General features: G+C 43.5%; 1 protein-coding gene across 7 annotated transcripts in view; it reads left to right on the top strand.

The window, feature by feature from the left end:
* Window positions 1-212: 212 nt before the first annotated feature.
* Window positions 213-26,650, top strand: part of LOC128413596 (WASH complex subunit 2A-like) — a 45,403-nt gene continuing 18,965 nt past the window's right edge. For 4 of the 7 annotated variants that reach the window (XM_053387734.1, XM_053387736.1, XM_053387735.1 and 1 more), the window contains exons 1-14: window positions 7,710-7,809; window positions 9,498-9,591; window positions 10,723-10,781; window positions 11,012-11,056; window positions 13,512-13,610; window positions 14,568-14,640; window positions 16,888-16,941; window positions 18,139-18,248; window positions 19,988-20,060; window positions 20,527-20,583; window positions 21,496-21,660; window positions 22,249-22,367; window positions 25,007-25,096; window positions 25,410-25,505. In XM_053387734.1, coding sequence (XP_053243709.1) covers window positions 9,549-9,591; window positions 10,723-10,781; window positions 11,012-11,056; window positions 13,512-13,610; window positions 14,568-14,640; window positions 16,888-16,941; window positions 18,139-18,248; window positions 19,988-20,060; window positions 20,527-20,583; window positions 21,496-21,660; window positions 22,249-22,367; window positions 25,007-25,096; window positions 25,410-25,505 — 1,083 coding nt within the window. In that variant the 5' untranslated portion in view covers window positions 7,710-7,809; window positions 9,498-9,548. Of the gene's footprint in view, window positions 528-4,311; window positions 4,477-5,170; window positions 5,237-7,638; window positions 7,810-9,497; window positions 9,592-10,722; window positions 10,782-11,011; window positions 11,057-13,511; window positions 13,611-14,567; window positions 14,641-16,887; window positions 16,942-18,138; window positions 18,249-19,987; window positions 20,061-20,526; window positions 20,584-21,495; window positions 21,661-22,248; window positions 22,368-25,006; window positions 25,097-25,409; window positions 25,506-26,650 lie in introns of those variants that run through there. The other 3 variants (XM_053387737.1, XM_053387732.1, XM_053387733.1) reach the window with 3 other exon arrangements.

The raw sequence follows: 26,650 nt of genomic DNA on the forward strand, positions 1-26,650 counted from the left end.
GGACTAGATGACCCATGGGTCCCCTTTCTGAACGATTCCACGAGAAGGGGGGCGGGGCTCTATGTGGAACGTACAGCCTCGCCGTGCGCGCGTGCGCAAGCGCCAGCCCTTTCTCGCGCAGGCGCCCTCACGGTTCCCTCCCTCCCTCCCTCCCTCTTCCGAAATCTCGAAATGAGGCCGGAAGCCGCGGAGCGCGGGGCCGCTCTGCATTTTTTCCCTGCCTCTATCAGCGGCAGCCCAGTCACGCGACCCGCCCGGGAGGAGTCAGCTGACCGCTGGGCCGAGGGCGGCAGTTAAACCGCCGTCGCGAGGGGCGCCTCAGCGTCTTCCCGTCAGCGACCATGTCCTCGTCGGCCGCTTCTCCTCCCGCGTCGTCCTCGTCGTCCTCGTCGGGGGCGGCGGCGGCGGAGGCTCCCCCCGGGGCTACGGCGGCGGCTGCGGCGGCGCTGCTGCTGTGGGAGCGAGCCTGGTCCCTGGAGGAGGTCCGAGCCGGGAGCCCGTGCTGGTCCTTGGCCGCCGACGCGGGGGTGAGAGGCCGGGGCCGCTGCCGGATAAACGCGTCGTTAGGGGGCTGCCAAGGCGTTTGCCACCCTCGCGGCGGCAACAGCGCTCCTGAGCGCGTGCAGAGAGCGCAGCCCGTGACCAGGGTGCCTGCGGAGGGCGGGGGGCGTCGTGCTGTCGTTCCCCTTGCCCTGCCCTGCCCGGGTCGCCCCCTGTCCTGTGTAATACGGGATGGCCTCCTGCTTCAATGTAAAATGCTACGTCCTGGGTTGATAAACAGTTTCGTCCTGTATTTCAGGTCTCTCTCTCTTTGCCAATTACAGATAGGTAGCCGTGTTGGTCTGCCATAGTCAAAACAAAAAAATTTTTTCCTTCCAGTAGCACCTTAAAGACCAACTAAGTTAGTTCTTGGTATGAGCTTTCGTGTGCATGCACACTTCTTCAGATGCACACGAAAGCTCATACCAAGAACTAACTAACTTGGTCTTTAAGGTGCTACTGGAAGGGGAAAAAAATTTTGTTTTCTCTTTGCCAAGTTAGGGGTCCTCTCCAAAAGCACGTGGTTTTTTGTTTTTAAGATACAATTTATTAATTTTATAATAACGACAACAAAAAAACAAAATAACATCATGTCAAAAATTTAACTCATATATCTTAATTGACTTCCCTCCACTCCCAGTCCTGGTTCCATTATTTTATACTAATTCATGCACGTCTATAGAATCTTATATTTTTAGCAGTCCAATTTTAAAATCTTACTCATGTTGTTACAAGTGACCTTTAGAAGTTCGACTAATGTAGAAATCTATACACAAAGCTTGCAATATATGCCTTAAACATTTTCCCTTTAAAAGAAAAATGTCCTTTTCTTTCTTGGGTTTCAAATTGTGTAATATGTCCTGCGTAGTTCATTAGTTTGTTTTGCCAATCTTCTTCATATTCTTTGGCCAAAAGCATGTGGTTTTTTAAAGGGGGTGTGAAATGTCGTGTGTTTAAGCTCCAGATAGCCAAGCACAAGATTTGCGAATTTGTGTGCATGCGTGACAAATTCCAGAGGGGCCATCCTGTTAGGTTGCACTAGGTTGTAATGTAATAGATTGTTTTGAAGTCACTTCAGAGCCAGATGAAAAGAAAAGAAAAACCCACCCCGCTCTGTCCTATGTTTTGCCAGAACAAAGATGGCAAACCCTACTTTCCGCTTCCTATGCTTTAAAAGCCTCAGCCGCCTCTTTCTTGCCTATAGGGAGAAGGGCACAACATGCTCCAGGTAGCAGGCATGCACTGACAGAAGAATAAGAGGAATCGTAGAACTGTAGAGTTGTAAGGGACCCCGAATCTCAACTATAAAGCATCCATGGCAGATGACCATCCAACCTCTGCTTAAAAACCTCCAATGAAGGAGAGTCCACCACCTTCCAAGCAAGTCCCAATTTGCTGTCAGAACAGAAGGAAGAAGTGGCTTGTGTCTTCCTTTCAGAAATGAGCCACCCTTCCGCTGGCGGTAGAGTTGCAAAAGTGGTGCGATGTTAGTGCCTCACCTCTCTTCCTTAAGTGTGGTGGTGCCTAAAGGCAGTTGGGATGCCAAATTGTGGCACTACCACCTGTGTGTTGCAAGTGTGGACATTTGCAAATCACCCAGGAGACGGATGCAGCCTTTCACCCCATTGCTTTGTGCATCACAAGAGATGATCCCTTACACCCATGGAAAGAATGGGGGGGGCAAGCTCTGCCCACATGGGCATGGCCAGGGAGTTGCAGGGGGGCAGCTGCCCCCCAAATCAAGTAGAACAATAAAAATACTAAACTAACTGACCATTCATGTTGCAGATAGTTTGGTTCTGCCCCCCACAATAAAAGTCCTGCTCTGAACATAATACTCCTCCTTGCAAGTGATCCTGATCTGATTCAGGTCCTTCCTTGCACTCAATAAATGCCAGAAGGATAGCTAGCTGCCAGATGTGTTGGTGGGAGTGGCAGGGTTGACCTATGCATCCCTGCAAGCACATACCGTATTTTTCGCACCATAGGACGCACTTTTTCCCTCCTAAAAAGCAAGGGGAAATGTGTGTGCGTCCTATGGGGCGAATGCAGGCTTTCGCTGAAGCCTGGAAAGTGAGAGGGGTCGGTGCGCACCAACCCCTCTCACTCTCCAGGCTTCAGGAAGCTATCCGCTAGCCGTGGGAGACCCAGCTCTCCCACGGCTAGCGGAGCGCTGCATTAATCCCGAAGCTTGGGGCGTGCGGAGCTCAGCGCGCCCCAAGCTTCTGGGTGCCGGCAAGGTCTCCACTAGCCGTCTAGACCTTGCCGGCACCCAGAAGCTTGGGGCGCGCTGAGCTCCGCAGCCCCAAGCTTCGGGATTAGCGCTCCGCTAGCCGTGTCTAGGCTGCGGATAGCAGCCTGCTTCCCGGAGCGTCGGGCGCCCTGAAAGCAGAGCGCCCGGCGCTTCGGGAACACATCCGCAGCCTAGGCAACCCTGCGGGAGGTCCCGCAGGGATGTCTAGGCTGCGGATAGCAGCCTGCTTCCCGGAGCGTCGGGCGCCCTGAAAGCAGAGCGCCCGGCGCTTCGGGAACACATCCGCAGCCTAGGCAACCCTGCGGGAGGTCCCGCAGGGATGTCTAGGCTGCGGATAGCAGCCTGCTTCCCGGAGCGTCGGGCGCCCTGAAAGCAGAGCGCCCGGCGCTTCGGGAACACATCCGCAGCCTAGGCAACCCTGCGGGAGGTCCCGCAGGGATGTCTAGGCTGCGGATAGCAGCCTGCTTCCCGGAGCGTCGGGCGCCCTGAAAGCAGAGCGCCCGGCGCTTCGGGAACACATCCGCAGCCTAGGCAACCCTGTGGGAGGTCCCGCAGGGATGTCTAGGCTGCGGATAGCAGCCTGCTTCCCGGAGCGTCGGGCGCCCTGAAAGCAGAGCGCCCGGCGCTTCGGGAACACATCCGCAGCGTGGGGAGCCTTGCAGGAGTTCCCCGCAGGGCTCCCCACGCTGCGGATAGCAGCCTGCCGCCCGGCGCGAGGGGCGCCCTGAAGCAGAGCGCCCCTCACGCCGGGCAGACATCCGCAGCGTGGGGAGCCCTGCAGGAGTTCCCCGCAAGGCTCCCCAAGCTGCGGATAGCAGCCTGCCGCCCGGCGGGCGGGGCGCCCTGAAGCAGAGATCAGCCAGTCCCACAAGCTTGGGGGACAGCAGGGAGGCGCAGCGCCACTATCCCGCTGTTCCTCGACCTGGTTCGGTTTCCCTGACCTGCTTTTGGGGGGGAAATAAAGGGAAATTTTTTTCCTTTATTTCCCCCCCAAAAAACTAGGTGCGCCCTATGGTCCGGTGCGTCCAATCGTGCGAAAAATACGGTACTTGTTTTTACAATGTGTATGAGAGTGGTGGTCATCTGAACCCTCTTAATGTCAGACATGTGGGGTGTGGTAGGATATAAGAGGTTTTCCCAATAACCATGTTCTCCCTGTGGAATTCCTTGGGGAAAACAGCCTTGTGGTCCAAATGGGCCTGTGAGCCAAGTTTGGCCTGTGGGCTGGAGGTTCCTCGCACCTTCTATAGTACATAGAGCACCATGAGCTTCATCTTTGTTTATTACAGTTGAGATTCTACTCTCAGTTCATTCTCCAAGAATATGGTTGTTACACAGTCGGTAGTATATTTTTAGCTGCTTTCTATAAGCTGCCTGTTGTATTTTTCAGTTGCTGGATAGCAAGCTTAATTATTTTGTAGGAAGAACACTTTCCTGTTCTCCTTGTCTTACATCATTACTTCAGTTTCTAAGCTATGGCTTAAAAGTCTGAGCAAGTGCATATTCTGTTTTTGTAGCTGTTGCAGTTTTTGCAAGAATTCTCCCAGCAAACTATCTCCAGGACACATGAAATCAAGAAGCAAATGGACAGGCTGATCCACGAAACCAAAAGTGTAGATTGCCGGCTGCACAATGTCTTCAATGGCTTCCTCATGCTTTCAAATACACAGTTCATTGAAAATGTGAGTGTGCAGTAATTGAATACTATGATATGAACTGAGATATGCTTAAGCCAACTCTGGTGTAGTATGAGAAGGCATCATAGAAGGAAGTGCTCATAATGAACACAAGGGTTCTAATAGATTTGATTTGCACCAAGTACAATATCATGTAAGCATGTAATTGATTAATGGGTGCTTTTGAATTCCATAATGCAAGGATAGATTCTTGCTCTCTGAGATGTGTAAGAAACGGGATGCAAACATGAAAAATGAGGAATGACTGACTTGTTGGACAGTGAATTTTCAGATTATGCTATAGCATAACTAGTTTTAAGTGAAAGGGAGCCAAAGTACGTGGGTAAGGGGAGCTGAACACACCTCCAGGCCACCAGATTTACAACCCCCAGCTCCTTCCTTCACTATCATTTTTTCCACTTGGGGATCAGATACATGAAGTGAAAGAATCATTTTAGGAGAGGGGCTATGGGGGAGGGGGTACTGTTTGTCCCTTTGGCTTGAAAGATCCCCCCCACTTTATCTGTGATGGTGCAGGTTAAACAGATGCCATAATCTTGTTTCATTTGGCACTTACTGTTTGGCTCTTCCACTGAAAAGTATTAATAGTACAGGTAGCATGGTGACTTGCCTTTGCTTGTGAAGGCTATTTGTATCAGATGCTGAAACTTAATTAAAAAAAATTGAATTAATTTTATAGAGAGTGTATGACGATGAAGTGGAAGAAACCATATCCAAATCTGAAGTGAGTGACAGACCAGAACAGGCAAGTGGATTACATAAGAATATGTAATAATACATAAGAATATGCAATATATTGGTAATGGTAACCTTCAATATTTGCAATGCTGAAGATTACAAATTGAAAGTTCAGGGAGGGTGGGAGGAGGTATTTATCAGTGGCAGACTCTCCCCACACTTGCCAAAAAATGAGTTCTTCTTTAATCATTGAGGATTCAGATGCAGAGGGCAGTGATGACTGATAGGAAGCTTCTCCTCTGCGAGAGCAAAACTGCAATATTTGCAGGCCATTGTTATATTTGTCAACCACCTCCTGCCTACCAGTTCCTGGGTCCTCTCTGGAGCTGCCAAGCAAGCACATTCAATCTCTTTGAGGGCATGCTCTGCCTCCTTACACCTCCCAAATTACCTTTCTCTTTCTACCATTCTCTTCCTTTCTCTGAGGTGGGGAGGGTGGGAGTCTGCTTGTTGAAAGGTTCAGGAGGATGAGCTATAGGTAACATAGTTTCAGAGGGTGGTGTCCAATGGTATTTTGTTCCCCTCTCAGCTTCCCACTTCCTTTCTCTAATGTGTAATAATGGATTTCATGTGCTTCAGGCACAGGTGAATCATTCCATTTGAAAGCCTTCAGATGTACGGTGTTCCTGAGTGCTAAAGATCCTATTTTTTATGGCTTTAGTCTTCGAGAGAGACTGTAATTCCATCTTTGGCATTTCCTGCCGTGTTGTGTTATCATTCTTGATAGTTTCACAGAGTGCAATTTAAAAGGCAGACATGTCAAAGACAGTGAATTGTTTCAGGATTGAGCTCATCACATCCCCTCCCCAACATGATATATGATATACACACTCCATTCATGCTCCCAGTTGTGTGGATAACTTATCTGCACAATTGCAAATGGGGAAACATCAGTTTTGAGAACCCATGTGGATTGCCCATGGCATGCATGAAGTTATTTGTGTGGTGAGAAAGAGGGGTATACCCACTTAACCACCACATGAAAATTCTCACCCCAGCAAATGACTAAACCTGGTCATCAACTAGTCAAGCTGCAATTAGATATAATAATTATCACTCAAGCCAAGCAGTAGTTCTGCAGTTGGGAACTGTAAATGTTATTTGGGGTCCTTTCGTTTTTCACTTTTGATGGGAAAATGAACGCAGTTAAGTAGAGCTGCCATCAAAGGCTGTTTGTACAGTGCAGAATGTCCTCTTGCAATCTAAGCCTATTCAACTTGGCTTGAGTCTACTGAATTGGCAAACTGCTGGCTTCTAGGCACAATTCAAGCTGCTGCTTTTGAATTTAAAAGCTCCAAGTGCTCTTTTTGCCCATTACAATCTTTTGACTTATTAGAGAAGGACTGCTTTCAAGGACTTGGCCCTAGTCCTGTAAAATCTGTCTGTATTTGAGTTAAAACTTGTTCATTGTTGCTCCAGAGGGCAGGATCAATGGGCCAAAATTCCAGGGAGGCAGATTTTGACTAAAAAATAGGAGAAACTTCCTAGTGTAATAGCTGTTCAACAGAGGAATAGACCCCCTTGAGAGGTAGTGAACTCTCCTTTACTGGAAGTATTTAAATAGAAACTAGATAGCCATCTGTCAGGAATACTGTAGTTGCTTCCTGTAGATCCTGCACTGAGACAAGGATCAGACTAGATCAGAGATAGCCAATGTAGTACCCTTGAGAAACTGTTGGACTCCCATCCTCCTTGACCACTGGCACTGCATTGTCTACCCCTGGAATAGATGATCTCCAAGGTACTTTGCAGTCCTGTGATTCAAGAAAGCTTTTCTTTCCACCCCATCTCTCTCTTTTAAAGTCAGTCTTGCCGTATATGCCTTAACCTTGTGTATTTAGCCCAGGGTGGGGCAGTTGTAGTTCTCCGGGTGTTATTGTACTATATTTCCTGTCATCCTTGACTATTGGCTGGGGCTGATGGGAATTAAAGTCCAAAAATATCTGGAGGGTCACAGGTTCCCCTTTTCTGATCCAGCCTCATGATTGTCAGTATTGCTGCTCATTACTGTCAATTCTGAGTACTCGTCCCTTCCATGTCTTGTAGGAAATGACTATTGGTGATCAGGTTCTGTTGACTTCTTTTATCATGGTTAGTGCTGAAGTTTTAAGTTCAGCTTATTTGTGTTTTTATGATTGGATTATTATTGCTTTCATATTTGCTTTTTATTTGTTAGCCACTTTGAGTGCCTTCTTCATAGAAGGGAAAAGGAGAGCATATTTTGTTTTTTTAAAAGTCCAGCTTTATGAAGGCATTCCATTCAGGATGTTTTAGCTCCATGTTTAGTAATGCAGCCCATTAAGAGTGGCCAAGCCATGTTGACCAAAATCCCAACTTTCCCCATCACATTTTTGAAAAATGAGTATAATGGGAAATTAACAATGAAATGTGGTTCTTTTGATCCTAAAGGAGAAAACCCGTGAACAGAAAGAAGCCGATCTGATTCCCAAAATCCAAGAAGCTGTGAATTATGGGCTGCAGGTGTTGGACAGTGCCTTTGAACAGCTGGACATCAAAGCAGGGAACTCAGATTCTGAAGAAGAAACTAATGAAAGGATAGAACTAATATTGGAGCCAAAGGTAATGTAACTTTGTCTCTAAAAGAGTAAATTTACAATGTTTTAATTTCAAACTTTGCAGAGCAACTACACTTGAAGGATGGAAAGTGGAAGATACACAATAGTGTGAGCGCTGCTTCTGAAAGGTGTTGCTGCTTAACTGTCAGGGGTCCTTTACCTTTACCATTTTTTAGCTGTAAATACTGATAGCCATTCTCTTGTACCTTGGAAGATAAGACCATGGAGAAATTGATCTGGGTGCATTTCGAAATTTTAGTAACATTAACTCTGAAAGCTCATGACACAGTAAAGCAGCGATGAGTAACCTCCTGCCTGTTGTCCACTCTTGACCGACCACGGGGTCCAGTTTGGCCTGTGATGCCATTCCCTCCAAATCACACCCCCTCGTGTCATTCTGACAGGCGTGATGTTAACAGCGAGGGGAACTGGCCTGCACAGCAGAAGCAACAGGATTTAACCCCCTGCTCATCAATTTGATGACCGTGGTGTTAAATCCTGCTCAGAACCCTGCGGAGAGCAGGACTGAAGTCTACTTATAGGGTTAATGAGAGAGAACCATTGTGAAATGCAGAAAAGTACAGAGAGTTATTAGCAGTGACAATTCACAAATGAGTAGATGACAGACATCCAGGCATTGGTGAGCCATCATTGCCCTATACTTGAAGATAGGCAAGTCCTCACTGTCTCCCTCAAACCTGCTGAACAAGTGAGTCTTGCTCTCACATCCTGAACTAGAAGCAACAGCAGCCCTCCATAATAATTTGGCTACAATGTGTTATAAATGGTGTGGAGGGGTGAAGAGCATCAAGGCAGCGCTGTCTATCTGTTATTCTTCTTGCCTGAGCTGGTCCACCCTGCCATTCTTCATACACACACTCAGTACCTTCTCTGCAGATGGAGACAGGAGATGGAATGTGATAGTAGCTCAGCGACTAAAGAGGAAAGGGAACCTGTCCACTTGGAGACTGAGCATAGTGGCAGAGCAGGCTCCAAGTTTGGAAGGGAAAGCAAGAATTACAGAATCAGAAATGTAGAAAGGGCCAACTCCCTGCAGTGCAGGAATATGCAGCTGTCCCATACAGGGATCGAACCTGCAACCTTGGCATTATCAGCACCACAAAGAAGAGAGCCCTCTCCAAAGAGTCTACACAGTGTTTAACTTCTGAAGCTTTTGGTCTTTCCTTTTAGCCCTAGGGAGCTGATATACAGTGGTACCTCAAGTTACAGACACTTCAGGTCACAGACTGCACTAACCCAGAAATAGTACCTCGGGTTAAGAACTTTGCTTCAGGATGAGAACAGAAAGCACGCTGCGGCAGCGGGAGGCCCTATTAGCTAAAGTGGTACTTCAGGTTAAGAACGGACCTCCAGAACGAATTAAGTTCTTAACCCGAGGTACCACTGTACTTTACAGTTAGAAGGAAGATCCCAATTCGGAATTAATTCAGTGAGGCACTCTCATTATTCCTTCTATCCTTATCTGCTAAGATGAGACTCACCTGGAGGTAATTTTGTACTCCCTGGTGGTATCCGAGTACCTAATTTCAAACCTGGAATTGGGAGTTACCATCAAAACAGGACACTACAAATCATTAAATGTGTTTCGGAGTTTTATCTATGAAATGTGAAATTTTGACCTGTGGCATATTCATTTGAAATCTAAAAATACTTTTTTGCCTTTTTTTATAGGATCTTTATATTGACAGGCCTTTACCGTATTTAATTGGCTCTCAGCTCTTCATGGAGCAAGATGATGTTGGGCTTGGCGATCTCTCCAGTGAAGGTGTGTGATAGGATTAATAAAGTATTGGTAAATATTGATTTGTGTTTGACTTATGGCAGGCCAAATACTTCATTACAAAAAATGTTGTAAGGGTGCCTGACTAAATCTTAACTGGCTTGGAAAACATAGTCTATGGCTAATTTTTGACGCTTTGAAAAATGTGTCGCTTTTTCGTCTTAGTATTTTGAACAATCCACTAGATACTTTGGTTATGACTTAAGTGTGAGGTGGCTACTGAATATGTTTGAGTACCCAAAACCATATCTTTTTCAGTTGTGACTTTATGGAACCTATCAGGGTATCTTCTGATGAGCTTTCTCCCTCACATAATTTTGTTGCTGTTGTTCTTATTAAATTTTCCAGAAAGAAACAAAAGCAAATGCATTCAGAGAATACAAAATAAATCGTTATAAAGACAGTGCTCAGACATTCAAGAATAAAGATCTGTATATTCTCACATACGTTCTTTGTAAAAAGAAATCCTGGTCCCGTCCGTCCCCCCCAGCCCATTTGCTCCACTGGTTATTTTCCCTGATTAGTGCAAAACTAAAAAGGAAACGTATTTTCATTCAGTAGTGTAGGGATGGAAATGGACTGTGTTGCAGGATCCAGAATTTCATTGCTGTAGGGATGAATTTGAAAGCGTACAAAAAAAATTGTTCCCTCATGGAAATGCAGCGTGCTGATATCCACGGAAACTTTTCTGAAATGCAGCCACTGCTGGTTTTCTTGCAAAGAAAATACTTTTCTTGTCACTCCCATCTTGGACATGGGAACCCAAAGAGGACTGCTCTTCCACTCAATGTCTCTGGGTTTGAAGAATTGAAGTTGCAAGTGAATAGGGATGTGGTTCATTATGTGAGTGAAAAGGATTGTCTGATTATGTATTTACTACATTTATATTCTGCTTTTCTGCTAAAGCACTCAAAAACAGTTCATATTTTTAATAATGTAGGAAACATAATAAAGATGGAAAAGTAAATCAGGTGTCAGCACTTTCATATTGTTACAGAAGAGTCAGGTGGAAAGTTATATGCATAGTTGTGTATAATTATTACCTGGGGAAAGGATATTGGTATATAGTGAATAATATGACACATAAGTCTTCTTTGTTTCCCTTCTATGAAACAGAAGGTTCAGTAGACAGTGATCGTGGAAGCATGATTGACAGCGAAGGCAAAGATGAAGAGGTAAGAAGGCATGAAGAACATTTTTCCCCCTTGAATACCCCCCCCCCAAGTTTAAAATGTAAAATTGAAACACTTTGGGGAAATTATAGGGATTTATGGATTTTCATGTTGGTGGGTCCCCGACTTTATCTGTGGTATAGACCATAAGATTATATGGACGTAAGAAGTGAACATTCTAAAGCCTGTATAAATGTTGTTTAATTTAGTCTGAAATTGCTTTTGCCTTTCAGGACCTGGAAGAATTTGAAAATGCAAGTGAGGAAGACCACAAACCGGTAAGAAGTCCACCATGTGTACTCTCTACTAACGTAAACATTCAGCTTTTCCATGGGTAGGGAATGGGCCATGGATTTTGAGTGTTAGAAATCTAACAGTGGCATAAGTGTACAAATGGCCTCATGGGGTATCTTGCAAATAGTAATCTTTCCAATGTTCTTTAAGATACGCACCTTCCTTGTTAGATCTGACTACTGAACTCCAATCTTTTAAAAGTACAAAATAAAGGGCTGTATTTAACTAAATTGTTGTGCTAGCAGAAGCCAGCACAAGGATTTCTGCTAGCACAACGAGGTCCCGTCCCCCTTTCCTCCCCTCCATGTGCTATATGCCATCCCTAAAAGGGATGCTCTGAAGGGTTGGGGGAAACCCTGGAACAGATTTGGGGGGGGGGAGAGAGAAGGGGGGAAGGTTTCATTGTGTGAGAAAATCATTGTGCTGACAGAACCTTAGCCTTCGTGCTATGTTGAATGCAACCCATGGATCATGGGACAAACCTAATAAAACGCATGTGTGTTTAAAAAAAGACAGATGGAAACTGATTTTTCTTAAAGGGTTCTACAAATAATTTTAGGTAGCTATTGTCTTAACTGCCCAAGTTTTCTTTACAGAACAGAGTCCATACTAATTCATTGCTTTTCATTCATAGAAAGCATTTTTTTTTTGTTAAACCAAAACAAAGAGATGTAAAAGTGACTATCACAGAATCTTAACATATTTCCAATAGATTTAGTATATATTTAGAATTGTTCAGAGTTCACTGGTTAAATACTTCAACTTTAAATGTGATATTTAATAAATTTTCCTTTTGTATGGGTATGGGGGAACTAACCATAAAATGGATGGGAGCAAGCAAGCCCTGATGGCTTTGAGAGAAAAGAAGGACTTTCCTTCTTCTGCTTTGCCTTCCTCCCGGCTAGATTATTTAGGTTTGATTTTTTTATTAAAAAAAAGAGCAGATGAACCTGATAAGCTCCAGCTCTGAGCAGAGACACACACTATTCTTCCACATGTCTAATGGAAGATCTTAAGAAAGCTACAAGCAGCACTGAGAACAAGTGGCAGCTACTGTTATAAAAGTAGAAAAGTTGTCAATTTTAACAACCAAACATGATGCACAATCAGTGGAGGTTCTGGTTTGCAAAATCAGCCTGCCAAAATACAGCTCTGTGTATGCATATGTGCATGTGACCACTGTTGCAGCTTCCTTAGGTAAAGGTAAAGGGACCCCTGACCATTAGGTCCAGTCGTGACCGACTCTGGGGTTGCAGCGCTCATCTCGCTTTACTGGCCGAGGGAGCCGGCGTACAGCTTCCGGGTCATGTGGCCAGCATGACTAAGCCGCTTCTAGCAAACCAGAGCAGCGTACATAAATGCCATTTACCTTCCCACTGGAGCAGTACCTATTTATCTACTTGCACTTTGACGTGCTTTCGAACTGCTAGGTGGGCAGGAGCAGGGACCGAGCAACGGGAGCTCACCCCGTCGCGGGGATTCGAACCGCCGACCTTCTGATCGGCAAGTCCTAGGCTCTGTGGTTTAACCTACAGCGCCACCCACGTACCTGCAGCTTCCTTACCCAGCTCTAAATAATACTAGGTATGCTCAGTGTACTCAGCTGATTTCTGGCAGGGAGAAAGGCAGATCACAAAGTTGCTTCCGGGTTGGGTTAGATTGGCAGTGGATGCTCCTGAAAATGGTACGTGGATGCTATTTTATGGCATGCTACATTTGCACACACAGAGCACTGATTTTCCTGATAATAGGGACAAGGGTATGGTCTTACAGCTTTTGCTGCAGTTGTGAAGATCAGATTAGTCCCCAAGACTGATGGCCTTCTGGGGAGCACAGTTAATGGGGGAACCTTCTGAACCCTAGGTTCATTGGCAAATGCCCAACCATTATGACCAGTGGCGCTGGCCCTGCTTGAATCTGTATAGCTTAGCAGGTAAAAGTGATTCCAGGCACTTCAACTGACAGTATCTGCCTTGGGAAAGCCTTTCATGGAAATGAAACATAAGACTGTGTGAGAGAAGAATACTCTACTTGTCATACAGCTTTCGACATCAGGTTGAATGCTGCTGTTGTCAGAAAGGAAAGCTACTCCCTGACAAGCATTGACTCTAAAGCTGGCTCAGTATACTTCATCTGATGCCTTCGTTATATATTTTTTGTTGCCAGGTGAAAATGTTCCTGTTCTACCAGGCCTTTGGCTGATTAATATTCTGCAGACTTTAAAATGCGGTTGTGGGAGGGAGGGTTATTGTTTTGTTCTTTCTGTCTTAATTATTTATTTGTGCTTTTTTATGTTGTATTTTTCTATTGTGAACTACTCTCAGATCTTTTGATGAAGATTTATTATAAAGACATTAAATGAAAAATAGTAAAATAAAGTACAACTTTCTGTCTCAAGTGTCCTGGAGCATGAAGTGTGGTGTGTGTTTGTTTTTTCAGAGAACGGCACTGATGAGTGACGAAGATGATTTTTTTGGTGACTCTGAAAAAGGGGAAGACGATGATGAAGAAGGTGATTTAGAAGAGAACGCAAGGCTGGTAAGTGATTGCTGCCTGACGTCATTTCTAGTTTTATTCAGAAAAATTTCGGACAAAAAAAACGTGTGGAAAAAATAAATATTGACCATAGTTGATGGATTAGCTCTTCCATGTTTAGAAAAGGACAGAATCATCATCAACCTTTTATTCAACCGTCAGTCAGAAAAAAGTACATTTGTCAATACACAGTTAAAACTTAGAAAAGGACAGAAAACTCTCTGATACAATTCAGTTGGCTCAAAGCAGGGCTTCTTTCTTGGTGCTGTAGATAGCCTAAGACTAGTTATGACATCTAAAAGTACACTAAGTAAAACCTGCTTGGTTTCTGCTTGGCATATGACCCAGTAGAATGTTTCAATATAAGATATTTGTACTGAAGACTGCTTATTCGTAAAATCATAATAATAGCTTTAGACTACATCTTTTTCTTTGTTTAAGGCTTTAACACCACCGTGTCTTTTGCAGCCGAGAACAGGACCAAAAGGTCCCTACTCTGTACCTAAATGATCATGAGTAACCTGCATTTGGATCGTGTATATAGCTTTGAAAAACAGAAAATCATCTAAAATAATACTAACAGACAATTTTCATACAAAACGTTGCTCATTGGAACTGCAGGTGCTATTTCTACAAATCTGCTTCTCTCTGACTATTCTCTGAGAGCGGTCTTAAGACTAATTTAACTCTTTTGGTAATCCAGGGGAGAATTTCCAATCTAGATGCTAAAGTGATGTTAACTAGTAGGGCACCTGACCCATTTTTGGGGAAGTGGGGGCAATTGTTCTTATGATCGCCTATTTCTTTCATAGTCTGAAAAAACGGTCAGTTTTCTTAAAAAAAAAAAACCCTTTTCAACAGCAGTTTTTAAAAAGTTATGAAACCAAATTGAAACGAAATATGTGTGTGTGTATGTTTCTTTCTTTCCCTCTTCCATCCATTCCCATATGACTACTTCAGAAAAAGAAAAGGCCCACATCATTTACGGATGAGCTTGCCGCTCGTATCAAAGGGGAAGAGGAAGAGCAATCACGTAAGCTGCTTCTCAGAGCTTTTTTCTTTGATAAAGTTGAATTTTGTGCATGTGTGCGGTGTGAAAAACATTTTCTGTTGGCATTTGGAAACATGCAGGACAAGTGTGACTTGCAGCAAAATGTTGCAATGTGGAATTCTGTTGCTGGGGATTTCAGCTATTCCCATTTCATTCCCATTCATTCCTTCCCAAACTAGTCAGTCAGTATTCCATGGCTACTGAACATCCTTCACCTTCACTGGGCAGTTTTGGGGTTCAACCCGTAGGGTTTTTCCTAAGGTCTTTTTGGTATTTCTCTCCCAAGGCTCCTGTCCCCTCCCTCTTGTATTGGGGTGATGTTCACTTTCGGCCTGAACTCTGGAAATAAAGGGAACAAATGTGAGCCTTCAGATCTCTCTCTTCTCAGGCAGGAGACTGTGCAGAGCAAGTTGTTGACAGAACTAGAGAATGGACAAGTATCGTTCATATTGGTGTGCTGCTTTGTCCTTTTCCAATGTTCAATTTCCACCCAATTTTCAGTGTTCTTCCTCTCAACAGTCATCCCACCATGATTACTCAACACATGCTCAGTCTTTCAGGTCCCTCCACCTCCACTGTATTTTTCACTCTATAAGACGTACCCGACCATAAGACGCACCCAGTTTTAGAGGAGGAGAACAAGAAAAAAAACGTTCTCTCCCTCTCTGCTCAGCGCCTCTCCAGCAAAGCGGGAGGAGAAATGGAAGGGGCTCCGTTTCTCCTCCCGCTTCACTGAAGGGGCGCTGCGCAGCTTTCCCTCTCTGTGCTTCGCCTCTTCAGCACTAAAGAGGTGCTACGCAGCTCTCCCTCTCTGCGCAGCGCCCATTCAGCGAAGCGGCAGGAGAAACAGATGTTCAGTTTCTGTTAATTGGTTCTCACGGGAAACTTACAGATTCTGGCTTCACACAATTAACTCAAGGCAGTGTCAATTTACTCTTGGCAGAAAGCCAAGGTCAGCTTGACCTAGAAACTACTTACTCTGATTGGTTAACGACCAGCACTCAACTCTGTTATCTAGGGATTGCTAGCACAGTGTGATGTTAGGTGTGTGTTAGGAGTAGGAGTGCTGTGTATGGTTAAGAGAGAGAGAGAGAGAGAGAGAGGATTTATTTTGCTTTGTTTTGTATGCAGAAACTCTGCTGGTTTTATTTTTCCTTTTAATAAATCCTGTAAATAGTTATTCTGAGTCTAGCTGACTAGTCATTTCCACCTCAACTAGCTTCTTCGCTGTGCAGGAAAACTCTGCTACGTTTGGGCTAAAGCCATTAGAGCTATGCCTGACACTTCAAAGTTCCATGAACAGAGCCCCTTCCATTTCTCCTCCCACTTCGCTGAAGGGGTGCTGTGCAGCTTTCCCTCTGCGCAGCGCCCCTTCAGCGAAGCGGCAGGAGAAGTGGAGCCCCTTCCATTTCTCCTCCCGCTTCACAGAAGGGGCGCTGCACAGTGGCTCTCCAGCGAAGCGAAGCCAGGAGAGCAAGAGGGAGCGCTCCTGCTGCACTCCGGAGGCTTCGCGTTGCTTTCACTGAAGCCATGGAGCCTGCATTCGCTCCATAAGACGCACACACTTCCTTACTTTTTAGGAGGGGAAAAGTGCGTCTTATAGAGTGAAAAATACGGTACTTCATTCTTCTGCAAACCCTGAGGTTAACCTGAACCTCTTGACACTTCCCTCTTGTATGTACCTGCTGCTGTTTGGACCACATAAGCCTGGCATTTTACATATTTTTAATAATGTTCAAAAACCATCAGTAGCTGCTATCAAAGAGAGATCAGTGACTAGAAAGAAGATTGAAAAATATTCCATTTGGGTAAAGTCTTTCTGTTATGAAAATAGCTTTCCCCTTTCCCTCCACCCCCAAGAGGTAGAAACGAAATTTTATAGCATTTGTTTATATTATTTTTGTTAAAAATGGGTATACCCTAACAGACCCAAGCATAAGAGCACAACATTATGGTTTCTTTCTGGTTTTCAGTGATATGATGCTGATTGATTCTTATGTTGGCTTTGCAAGATAGATAGATAGATAGATAGATAGATAGATAGATAGATAGATAGATGGTATTTTACTGTTATAGAAGGTCCTTTGAGGGGAACTGTGATAAAAAGTCATAAATATTTCATTTTTTCCTGGCTTTCTATTTATTGCTTTTCAAATGTTTCTATAAATGATGCATTGGCAAAGAAAAGTTAATGATCAATTAACTTTCTTCTACTTCAACCATTGGTAGATGCAAAAAATAAAGCCACAGTGACAAATAAGGAAGAAAGTGTCTCATCAGATGGTAAGTGTTGGTTTTTTCCCATGTGTTAAGTTTTCTTTGGACGTCTGGAGGTGAAATTGATGGGGGCATCACCTAGTTATTCCTATTCTAAATGTTTTAATGTTCTCAATCTTAATGAATACTACTGTGGGTTGGAAGTTTAACCTTCCCTTTTTTTAGTGCCAAGACAGAAGAGGCATATGGAGAAGGTTGAGCAATTTCTGCATGTCTTATTGTGACCGCAGTCTTGTTGTTGCTGTTCTTAAGTTTTAAAATGTTTCCTATGAGATGAGGATGCCCTTTATTGCGTTTTTAGACCCTTGTTGCTCCTTTTGCACATAGCAAGGAACTACAAAAGAACTTGACCCCAAAGTGACTCAAATGAAATGTGATTTCAGCTCTGAGTCCCAATCTGTTACTTTATCCATTGAACTGTATAGCCACAAATACAATGGAGTGGAAAGAGTGGGAAGCTTGAGTCTTTGTGGCCCTCAGACAGTAAATTTGTCAGAGTTGTTCCTGGCTTCTTTCTGGGGTAGATGACTTAGTTCTTCATAATGTCATGGGCTGGTTGTATGCAGAGGCCTGGTGGGCAGAACCAAGGGAAGAGGGCTCAGAGCCCGGGGAGTGGTGGTTGGACAACGATGAGTGGTCAGAGGGAGAAGACTAGGAAGAGGAAGTGTTGAAAGCTGAAGGAGTAACAGGGCTCAGTGAGTTGGGAGAGTCTGTGGCAGAGAGAAGGCCAAAATCAGAGGCAGAAGCTGAAGCAGGCGAGTGGGAACAGGGAGGTCAAGAGGCAGAGATGGGTCAGTTTGGTGAAGAGTCGTGGGTGTCTCCCTCTCCCGCTGCAACAAGCTTCCCTCCCCTTGTCTCCCAGAACAAGGAGAGACGTGAAATGGGAAGAGCAAAGACAGGCTGCATACAAGCACAGTCTCTGATTGCTTGGGGAAAGCCCTGGAAAGGAGAAGACATAGATGGCTATGGGTAGGCAGGGACCTTTAGTCTTGGCAACTCATTTCATGGAGTAAGGCCTACAGGGAATGACCTGCCGTGCTAGTTAGGCCTGTAACAGGCAAGTCTGTGAAGATCCTTTTTTTCTAATAAAGAGTTAACTCCGATTTGGAACTGTAATTTACTAACCGGCTCACTCTGTGACACATAATGAACTTCTTCCCAACAACTGTAAAATACATTGATACACGTATTCCCTCTTCCTAGACGATGGGGATATTTTTAAGCCCCCCAAGTTGACGGATGAAGACTTCTCACCATTTTGCTCTAAAGATGGCCTCTTCAGTGGTGGGACAGGACTCTTTGATGATGAAGAGGTTGGTATCATTCAAATCCATGCACAGAATCAAACAAAGAGCTCAGAGATGATACCCTTCTGCTCTAGATGATACCTAACACAGCGTCTCAATAAATATGGATTCCATATTTAAATTTAAGTTTTCCACATCTTTTACCATTATCTATTAATTAACCATAGTTATCATAAATAATTCCACATTACAAGTGTCCTTACATCCCTGCCAAAGATTTTAACTGTTTACAGTGGTCTTTTAAGTAAATTACAAATTTACTCCAGTCTTTAGTAAATACTTGATCTTCCTGGTGTCAGATCTTCCCCATCAGTTTCGCCATCTCTGCATACTCCCATCAGTTTCATCTGCCATTTTTCTTTCATTGGTACTTCTCCTTCCTTCCATCTCTGAGCTAGTAGCATTCTCCCTGTCGTCGTTGCATGGTATAGCCACTTTCAATATCAGGAGATCCAGATGGTTGTTGAAGGCGATCCAGTTTAAAGGCAGTGGATCTAATCCTGTCCTTTTGCTTTCTTCAAACACAGTTAGGTGACCACAAGTATATCATGCTGCTGCTACTTTTTCATATCATTAAGTCTTTGTAGAGCGTTGAGTGGCTGTTGCATGGTGTTTGAGCATCTGGCGAATAAAGTTCAGCCCACACAGGCATTTTTTGCAGTGCTGAAAGGAAGAAGAGCAGGTGAAACTGGTACTAAGGCAACTCTCCAAAGTCAGGAATTGAGTGGCACCTTTTAGATGTGGCTTGCAGAATTCCTGCTTGGGTTGAAGATAAGGGATATTAAACCACTTTGAGGTTGTTGTTTTTTACAATCAACTAGTATATAAATGTTATGAGATTGAAATAAATAAATAAATAAATATAAAAATGGTATGTTGAAATGGGCAACAAAGTATCGTTCCTGGATATCTCGTAGGACCCTCGTACCTACGGGACCGCCTCTCCCGGTATGCCCCACGGAGGACCTCAAGGTCCATAAATAGCAACACCCTAGTGGTCCTGGGCCCTAAGGAAGTTAGATTAGCTTCAACCAGAGCCAGGGCCTTTTCAACTCTGGCTCTGGCCTGGTGGAACGCTCTGCCTCATGAGACCAGGGCCCTGCAGGATCTGATTTCTTTCCGCAGGGCCTGTAAGACAGAGTTGTTCCGCCTGGCCTTTGGCTTGGAGCCAATTTGATTCCTTCCCTCTTTTTCTTTTTTCCTTTCCTTCTCCTCCTGCAATGAGGCTACATTTTAATATTTTAATGTTTCAGTATTTTAATGTTGTATTTTAATTTTGTTTTTAAGTTGTAATGATTCAACTTGTTTTTATTGCTTGTAAGCCGCCCTGAGCCAGGCCTTGGCTGGGGAGGGCGGGGTATAAATAAAAATTATTATTATTAATATTATCCCATAGTTTGATAACCTAATCCTGAAGTTGTGGATGTCCTATTATCTCACACTGGCTGATTTCTGCACCCAATGAATCTAAACTTTTCATGTTGCAATTTGCAGCCAGTAAGGAAAACTAAATTAAAATGGTTCCTTCTCTAATGCTGTTTACCCCGACAGTCTCATTAATAGCCAGGAAGCAAAATGATGGTTTGCTACATGTCCTTGTGAAGTATATTTCCAAAATGTCACCTTTTTTGAGTCTAGCATTGTTTTATTCTATAATATTTGGTCCCCATCATTTATGCAGCTACCCTATTTACCATTTATCTTATGCAGAAACTATTTACTGTTGGTCTCTTTTTTTCATCCAGAGTGACCTTTTCTCTGAATTGCCAAAAGGGGAAGATGTGATGGAAAAAGAATCGCGGGTCCCAATAAATGATGGTGAGGATTTCTGAAATGTGGAACAGACGGAACTACGGAGATTTCCTAAATGTAATGGAGATATATTAATTGGGAATGCTGGACTTGAGCATAGTGCTGATTATATGATGTATGAATTAGAAGCCAGAAAACCTTGGCTTGAGTTCTAATGTGCAACTTTCCAAGTGCTTATGGTGGTGGTGAAAACCTTTTAAATTTGAAAGTAGCATCTGATGATGGGTCAAATCAGCTACTGAGCGGAGGGTTAAGGGACTTTAATGTCAGCTAGAAAAGTAAAAATAGGAGAAACTGTACCTGTGAGATTTCCCCTTGTATTTTGTTCGAGTTATACCTCCCCACTCCTTGTAAACTGTGGTTAACTTACTAGAAAAATGCTCCTTCTCGTGTTCCGTTTTATAATTGATCAGAAGTAACTCTGAAGTGAATGTTTTGCATGTTCAATTTGACCGCATTATATGCTTTTTAGAGCCATCATCAAAACCTACAAGGAAAGTTCCTGCTGGTGCAGTATCTCTCTTTCCAGGTATGAGTAATCTAGAGTTGAATTAAAATAGTGTTTTTTATACTTTCTACCTTCACATCAATGTGTCTGTTGCAAACACCTGTGCATTACAGAGGATTCCAGGGCAAGTTCTGGGACACCTGTAGGTCATTTGATCTCATCTGCTCCCCTAAGGAAAGCCTAGCTGGGTGGAGCTGAAATTGGGAGGCTACAGGTTCACATTTGGCTTGTAGGCTAGAGATTCCCAGCTGTTTTATATGTGATGTTAAGTCATGACTGTGTGGGTTTGGGAATTGGTAAGCTTGCATATTCATATAGTTCTCCTGGAAACCCATCCAATTGTAATGATTTGCCTTTCCAGTTTACTTGTTAATCACTGCTGGTGTTAAATACCAAGTGATAATGTTCCTAATGATTCTAAAAAGCAAGGTCTAGACTAAATTTTTTTGAATATACAGAATTAGCAAAAATGACCTATAAAATTTGAGACCAAAAAGTGACAAAGTTTGAAGAAGAGTGGAGTAAATTTGTTGCATACATACGAATTAACTGCAGAAGTTTAAAAACTGTAGCAGGGCTAATATAAATCCTGCGATGTGAATAGAGGGTAAGTAAGAATCTGCATGAGAAGATGTAAATTAGGAAAACCGGAGCAGGGAAGGAGGGAAGTCGGGGCACGAAATTGCGCAAGGTAAATAAGACAACACAAAATGTTGATTGTAAAAGTTTAAGTTTTATTTATGTTTGTGAAAATCAATAAAAAGCATTGGAAAAAATAAAATAAAAAGCAAGGTCTAGAAGTCACCATTAGCTTGTCCAATATTTGCATCCGAGATTTGGAGAGAACTTTTATAAACGGAACAACAGGTAATTCGTTTCAACAATAATAGGAACTTCAGTTAAACATGAGATGACAATGTATGTCCTCTATAGGTGGAAATGATGTGTTTAGCCCCTCCTCGTTTCTAAAGGGGAAAGAGGATAAGAAACTGGCAGAACCTGTCACAGATAAAGCACCTAGACATGAAGATGTTGGGCTTTTTGATGATGATGATGATGGCGGCAAGCTTGAGTCAAATAAGAAAAGTTTCATTTCAGGTAAGCTGCTACATTTCATTCATTTGGAATCTCCCTTTAAGCATTCTGATAACTTGTTCTTCCCACAAAGCCTTGCTTGGAACAGAAGTGCTGAAGAAGTCTTTGGTTAGAACTTTGGAATGAGAAGTGTGGCAGCAATTGGTTATTTAATCATCCAAGCGATGCCAAGCAAATCCAAGCAACATAAAGCCACCCTAAATTTGTTGAATTTAGATACTGCCCTAGACCCGGAGGTCTCTTTATATTTAAGACTGCCACTTCTTTTAGTGCCTTGCGTCTCTGACAGTGGCTCAACATGCATAAATCTAGCAGGTGAAGCTTTTGTTGGTGTGAAAGTGAAATGATGGGGAAAGCTTCAGTTGTAATATGTTTGAATTACAAGCTCCTCTTGAAAGGTCCTTGACATGTATTGAGTAATAAACCTGGGTTTGTGACTATACACTGTTTTTCTGATGCGTATGATATGATATGGTGCTTTAGCCATAAGCCATTGCAAATACAATAAAATATACACAGTGTCTTTGATAGTTGACTTTTTTCTTAATGAGTTAACTTTTTCCCTGAAGTAAACATTTTGTTTTTAAACAGCCAAACCTGCAGCTGATCTCTTTGAAGGTGAGGAAGATCTGTTCAAGGAAAAGCCTGACATTACCACTGTTACAAACAAAGCAGCTAAAGAAAATAAAGACTTTACAGCAGGAGATAAGGTAATCAACATAAATAAACTTTTTTAAAAAATAATAATAATGACAGATTCTCAGTTCATTGATCTTTCACAACCCAGCAGCCTAGGGAGAGAAAGGGGTGGTTTCACCCACTTTTGGGGGCCCAATTAGTGCCATTGCCTTCCGTTCAGAGTTTGGGTGTAATCCTTGACGCCTCCCTTTCCATGGAGGCGCAAGTTACAGCAACAGCCAAGGCGACATTTTTCCACCTTCGCCGCATCAAGCAGTTGGTCCCTTACCTTTCCCGCCCCGACCTGGCCACAGTGATCCATGCGACGGTCATCTCCAAGCTTGACTACTGTAATTCGCTCTACGCGGGGCTGCCCTTGAAGCTGTCCCAGAAACTCCAGCAGGTGCAGAATGCTGCAGCAAGGCTCCTCACAGGGTCTCTGCCATGGGAGCATATTCACCCAGTGCTTTTCAAACTGCACTGGCTCCTGGTAGAGTACAGGGTCAGATTTAAGGTGCTGCTTTTGACCTTTAAAGCCCTTCACGACCTAGGACCCTCGTACCTACGCCTCTCCCGGTATGCCCCACGGAGGACCTCAAGGTCCATAAATAGCAACACCCTAGTGGTCCCGGGCCCTAAGGAAGTTAGATTAGCCTCAACCAGAGCCAGGGCCTTTTCAACTCTGGCTCCGGCCTGGTGTAACACTCTGCCTCATGAGACCAGGGCCCTGTAGGATCTGATTTCTTTCCGCAGGGCCTGTAAGACAGAGTTGTTCCGCCTGGCCTTTGGCTTGGAGCCAATTTGATTCCTTCCCTCTTTTTCTTTTTTCCTTTCCTTCTCCTCCTGCAATGAGGCTACATTTTAATATTTTAATGTTTCAGTATTTTAATGTTGTATTTTAATTTTGTTTTTAAGTTGTAATGATTCAACTTGTTTTTATTGCTTGTAAGCCGGTCTGAGCCCGGCCTTGGCTGGGGAGGGCGGGGTATAAATAAAAATTATTATTATTATTATTATTATTATTATTATTATTATTATTAAGTTCACCATTGGCTTCTTCCTTGGACATTTCTGGCATGCAAATCAAAACAATAGCTGCTGACAAATCTACTCTTTCTGTAAAGGATTGTGAGATTTTGCTCTGGAGAAAGCTGTGTTTAAAAAACAACAACACTTTTTACTATCAAGACTTTAAAAAGACAGCAGCACAAGTAAATCTTAATGCAGTTGTACCTTGGATCCCAAACGCCTTGCGAGTTGAACGTTTTGTCTCCCGAACACCGCAAACCCGGAAGTGAGTGTTCTGGTTTGAGAACGTTCTTTGGAACCCAAAAGTGCGACACGGCTTCTGTGGCTTCCGAATGTTTTGGAAGTTGAACGGACTTTCAGAATGGATTCTGTTCAACTTCTGAGGTACTACTGTACAATAACACAAGACCTACTGGAGAAGAACAAAAAAAGTTATTGAAATGGCTTAATAGAAAACCAAGGTAAGTACAAAACAGAGAGTGAGGCATAAGGCAATAAATGAAAGGGAGGAACATAGTCTTTTTCGTGGCATCAGGTGAAGGTGGCATGATTTGCACCAGTTAAGCAAAGTTATATGTTATAGGTAATGCCAAATAGTCATAACGTCACTAGCATAAGTGGCTTTCTATGTTGTTTGCTTGCGTGCATCATAAAAGTCAGCCAAGTTGCAGCAAATTCATTGGTTTAAGCCAGAGCTTTCCAAACCTTTCAAGTTGGTGACACACTTTTTAGACATGCATCATTTCGTGACACAGTAATTCAGTTTTACTAGCAAACCGGAGGTTAAACTAACCCCTTTCCAGCCCTGGGAGGAGCGTGGGGAGTCTTCGTGTGACACACCTACATACTGCAGCTGATACACGATCGTGTTGCAACACACGGTTTGGAAAGCTCTGGTTTAAGTAGTCCCCTTCAAACCTTAAAGATAATGGATTACTTTTTCTGAGACAACTAAGAACAAAGCTTTCTTATACCAGCAGTTCACATTAATAACAGAAACATCTATCCTTCCCCAGCCAGTCTTGAGTGTAACTGAAAGGAAAATTGCCAAAGATTTTTAAGCATTTATTCCTGGAAGACACAATTTGGGATCTAGGATCAGTGAATTGCCAATAATGATTCCAATTTCCCTTAGAAAGTACCCACATGGCCTTTTTACTTCTCACATTCTGCATGGTCTTCTTTTATATGAGCAGGACATGGGTATTGGGTTTCTCTAGGCTTGGCTTTTTTTTGGCAGCAGTATTTTGCAGAGATGAAAAAGAATACAAAGATAAAGCTAACAAACTGACAGCAGAAAAGGGCACATTTTGAGTAGCAAAATTAGAAAAGCAATTACAGTGGTACCTCGGAAGTCAAACAGAATCTGTTCCAGAAGTCCATTCAACTTCCAAATCATTTGGAAACCAAGGCACGGCTTCTGATTGGCTGCAGGAAGCTCCTCCAGCCAATCGGAAGCCATGTCGGACGTTTGGGTTCCAAAGAATGTTCGCTTCTGGGTTTGTGGCGTTCGGGAGCCAAAATGTTTGAGTTGCAGGGCATTCGTCGACGACTAGTTGAGAACCAATTCCAAAGCATGATTATTTGCAAAACCTTTGCAAATCAACATAAATGTGTGTGTGTTTTGTTGTTGTCGTTTAAGAGTCAACCGTCTGCTGAAAATGTCCGGTCTTCAACTCAGACATTTTCCAAAGGCCACAAAAGCCTGTTTTCTGATGAGGAGGATTCTGAAGTAAGTTATTAACCTAACCAATCACTTTCGCACCAAACCCAACCGAGCTGCAAACTTGTCAGTGGATTTGGCCTGCGTGCCACAAAATATGTTTGGTCCACCTTTATGTTGATTGTCTACAGTTGTGCCTCCCTTGTTATCTAATCAGCTGAGCAAAACTACAAGTAGTGGAGGAAAAGGTAAGGTTCCCAGAAGTCCACAAAGAGAGAATGCTACCCTTCATGTCTGCCCATTGATGCTGAATATTCCAAAAGAGGAAATGTATTTCTGGGGGTGGAAATTGCTGATGCCAGCTTTCTTTTCTGTCCAACAGGATTTGTTTTCTTATCCATCAAAATCAAAGAGTTCATCTTCTAGCAAAGTGACAACAAAGACATCACTATCTTTGTTTGAGGACGAGGATGAAGAAGTAGGTGTTGCCTGAAAGCACTAGGTTCTACTTCAGAGTAAAGTATGCTTTCTGATGCAGGCCTGCGTGACACAATGCCTGGGGGCTGATTGTGGTTCTCCCTTCTCCCCCTATTTGTGTCCCTGCTGGGGTTTTCCAGACATCAATTGTTTGCAGCCCATTCTTACCTCTTTGTGGGGAAATTAACTGCCTGGCCCCACGAGCCCAACAACTGTGGAGTATGAGCGTGAGGAAATACTGCTCTTCCTTTTCTTGGACTTGCTGGCATTTGATGGAATTGGTCCCATCTTTGCCTGCCAGCCGGTCATGCTGCATGAAACACCTGCATCTGAGACTCTCTCTAGGTCGAATTAATTGCTGGGTAGGGGAAAGAGCCTTGTGTGCCACAAACTTCAACAAGGAGGAGTGGATATAAGAACTGGGAGCACGGAGGGCAGTAAGAGCAAATAAGGAGCCTAAAGGAAGAAAAGCGGATGTGACTGAGAAATGAAGCAAACAACAAAATAGAGTTTAACACAGATGGAAGTTGCAGGTTCTCAATCAGAGAGCAACTACAAAGGTTTTGGGGAACCCCAATACAGCATTGGACATATAGGTCTTCAGCTGGGGGGGTGGCAGGGGAGAGCTCAGCTTCATTCTTTCAGAATTTGATTGTTCAGGAGCCAGTCTTGCTTAAACAAGTTATTTGACATTAGGGCTACTAGACAAGCCTGACATTGATGGGAAGTCACATCTAGAGGGTATCTCGGAACACAGAATGTAAGACATACTTAATTTAGTCATAGGTACAAAATCCTGAGAATTCCAATTTCCTTTCTGAAGTTTATAGTCCTCATGGTTGCTAGGAAATGAAAGAGGAGTTGGGTAACGTTTTTATCTATAAAAGGATAAAAACACTTTCTTGAAGGCGCCCACTAGCTTTCATTGGCTCCAAGTCCAATAAATTACCGTATTTTTCGCTCTATAACACGCACCCGACCATAACACGCACGTAGTTTTTAGAGGAGGAAAATCCGTAGGCATGCCACCCGTAGGCATTCCCTCCATAACACGCACAGACATTTCCCCTTACTTTCTAGGAGGAAAAAAGTGAGTGTTATGGTGCAAAAAATACGGTAACTTCCCTGGTTTTCTCTGGTTCCTAA

This window comes from Podarcis raffonei, chromosome 5, assembly GCF_027172205.1.
Source record: "Podarcis raffonei isolate rPodRaf1 chromosome 5, rPodRaf1.pri, whole genome shotgun sequence".
In the NCBI taxonomy this organism is placed as follows: domain Eukaryota; kingdom Metazoa; phylum Chordata; class Lepidosauria; order Squamata; family Lacertidae; genus Podarcis; species Podarcis raffonei.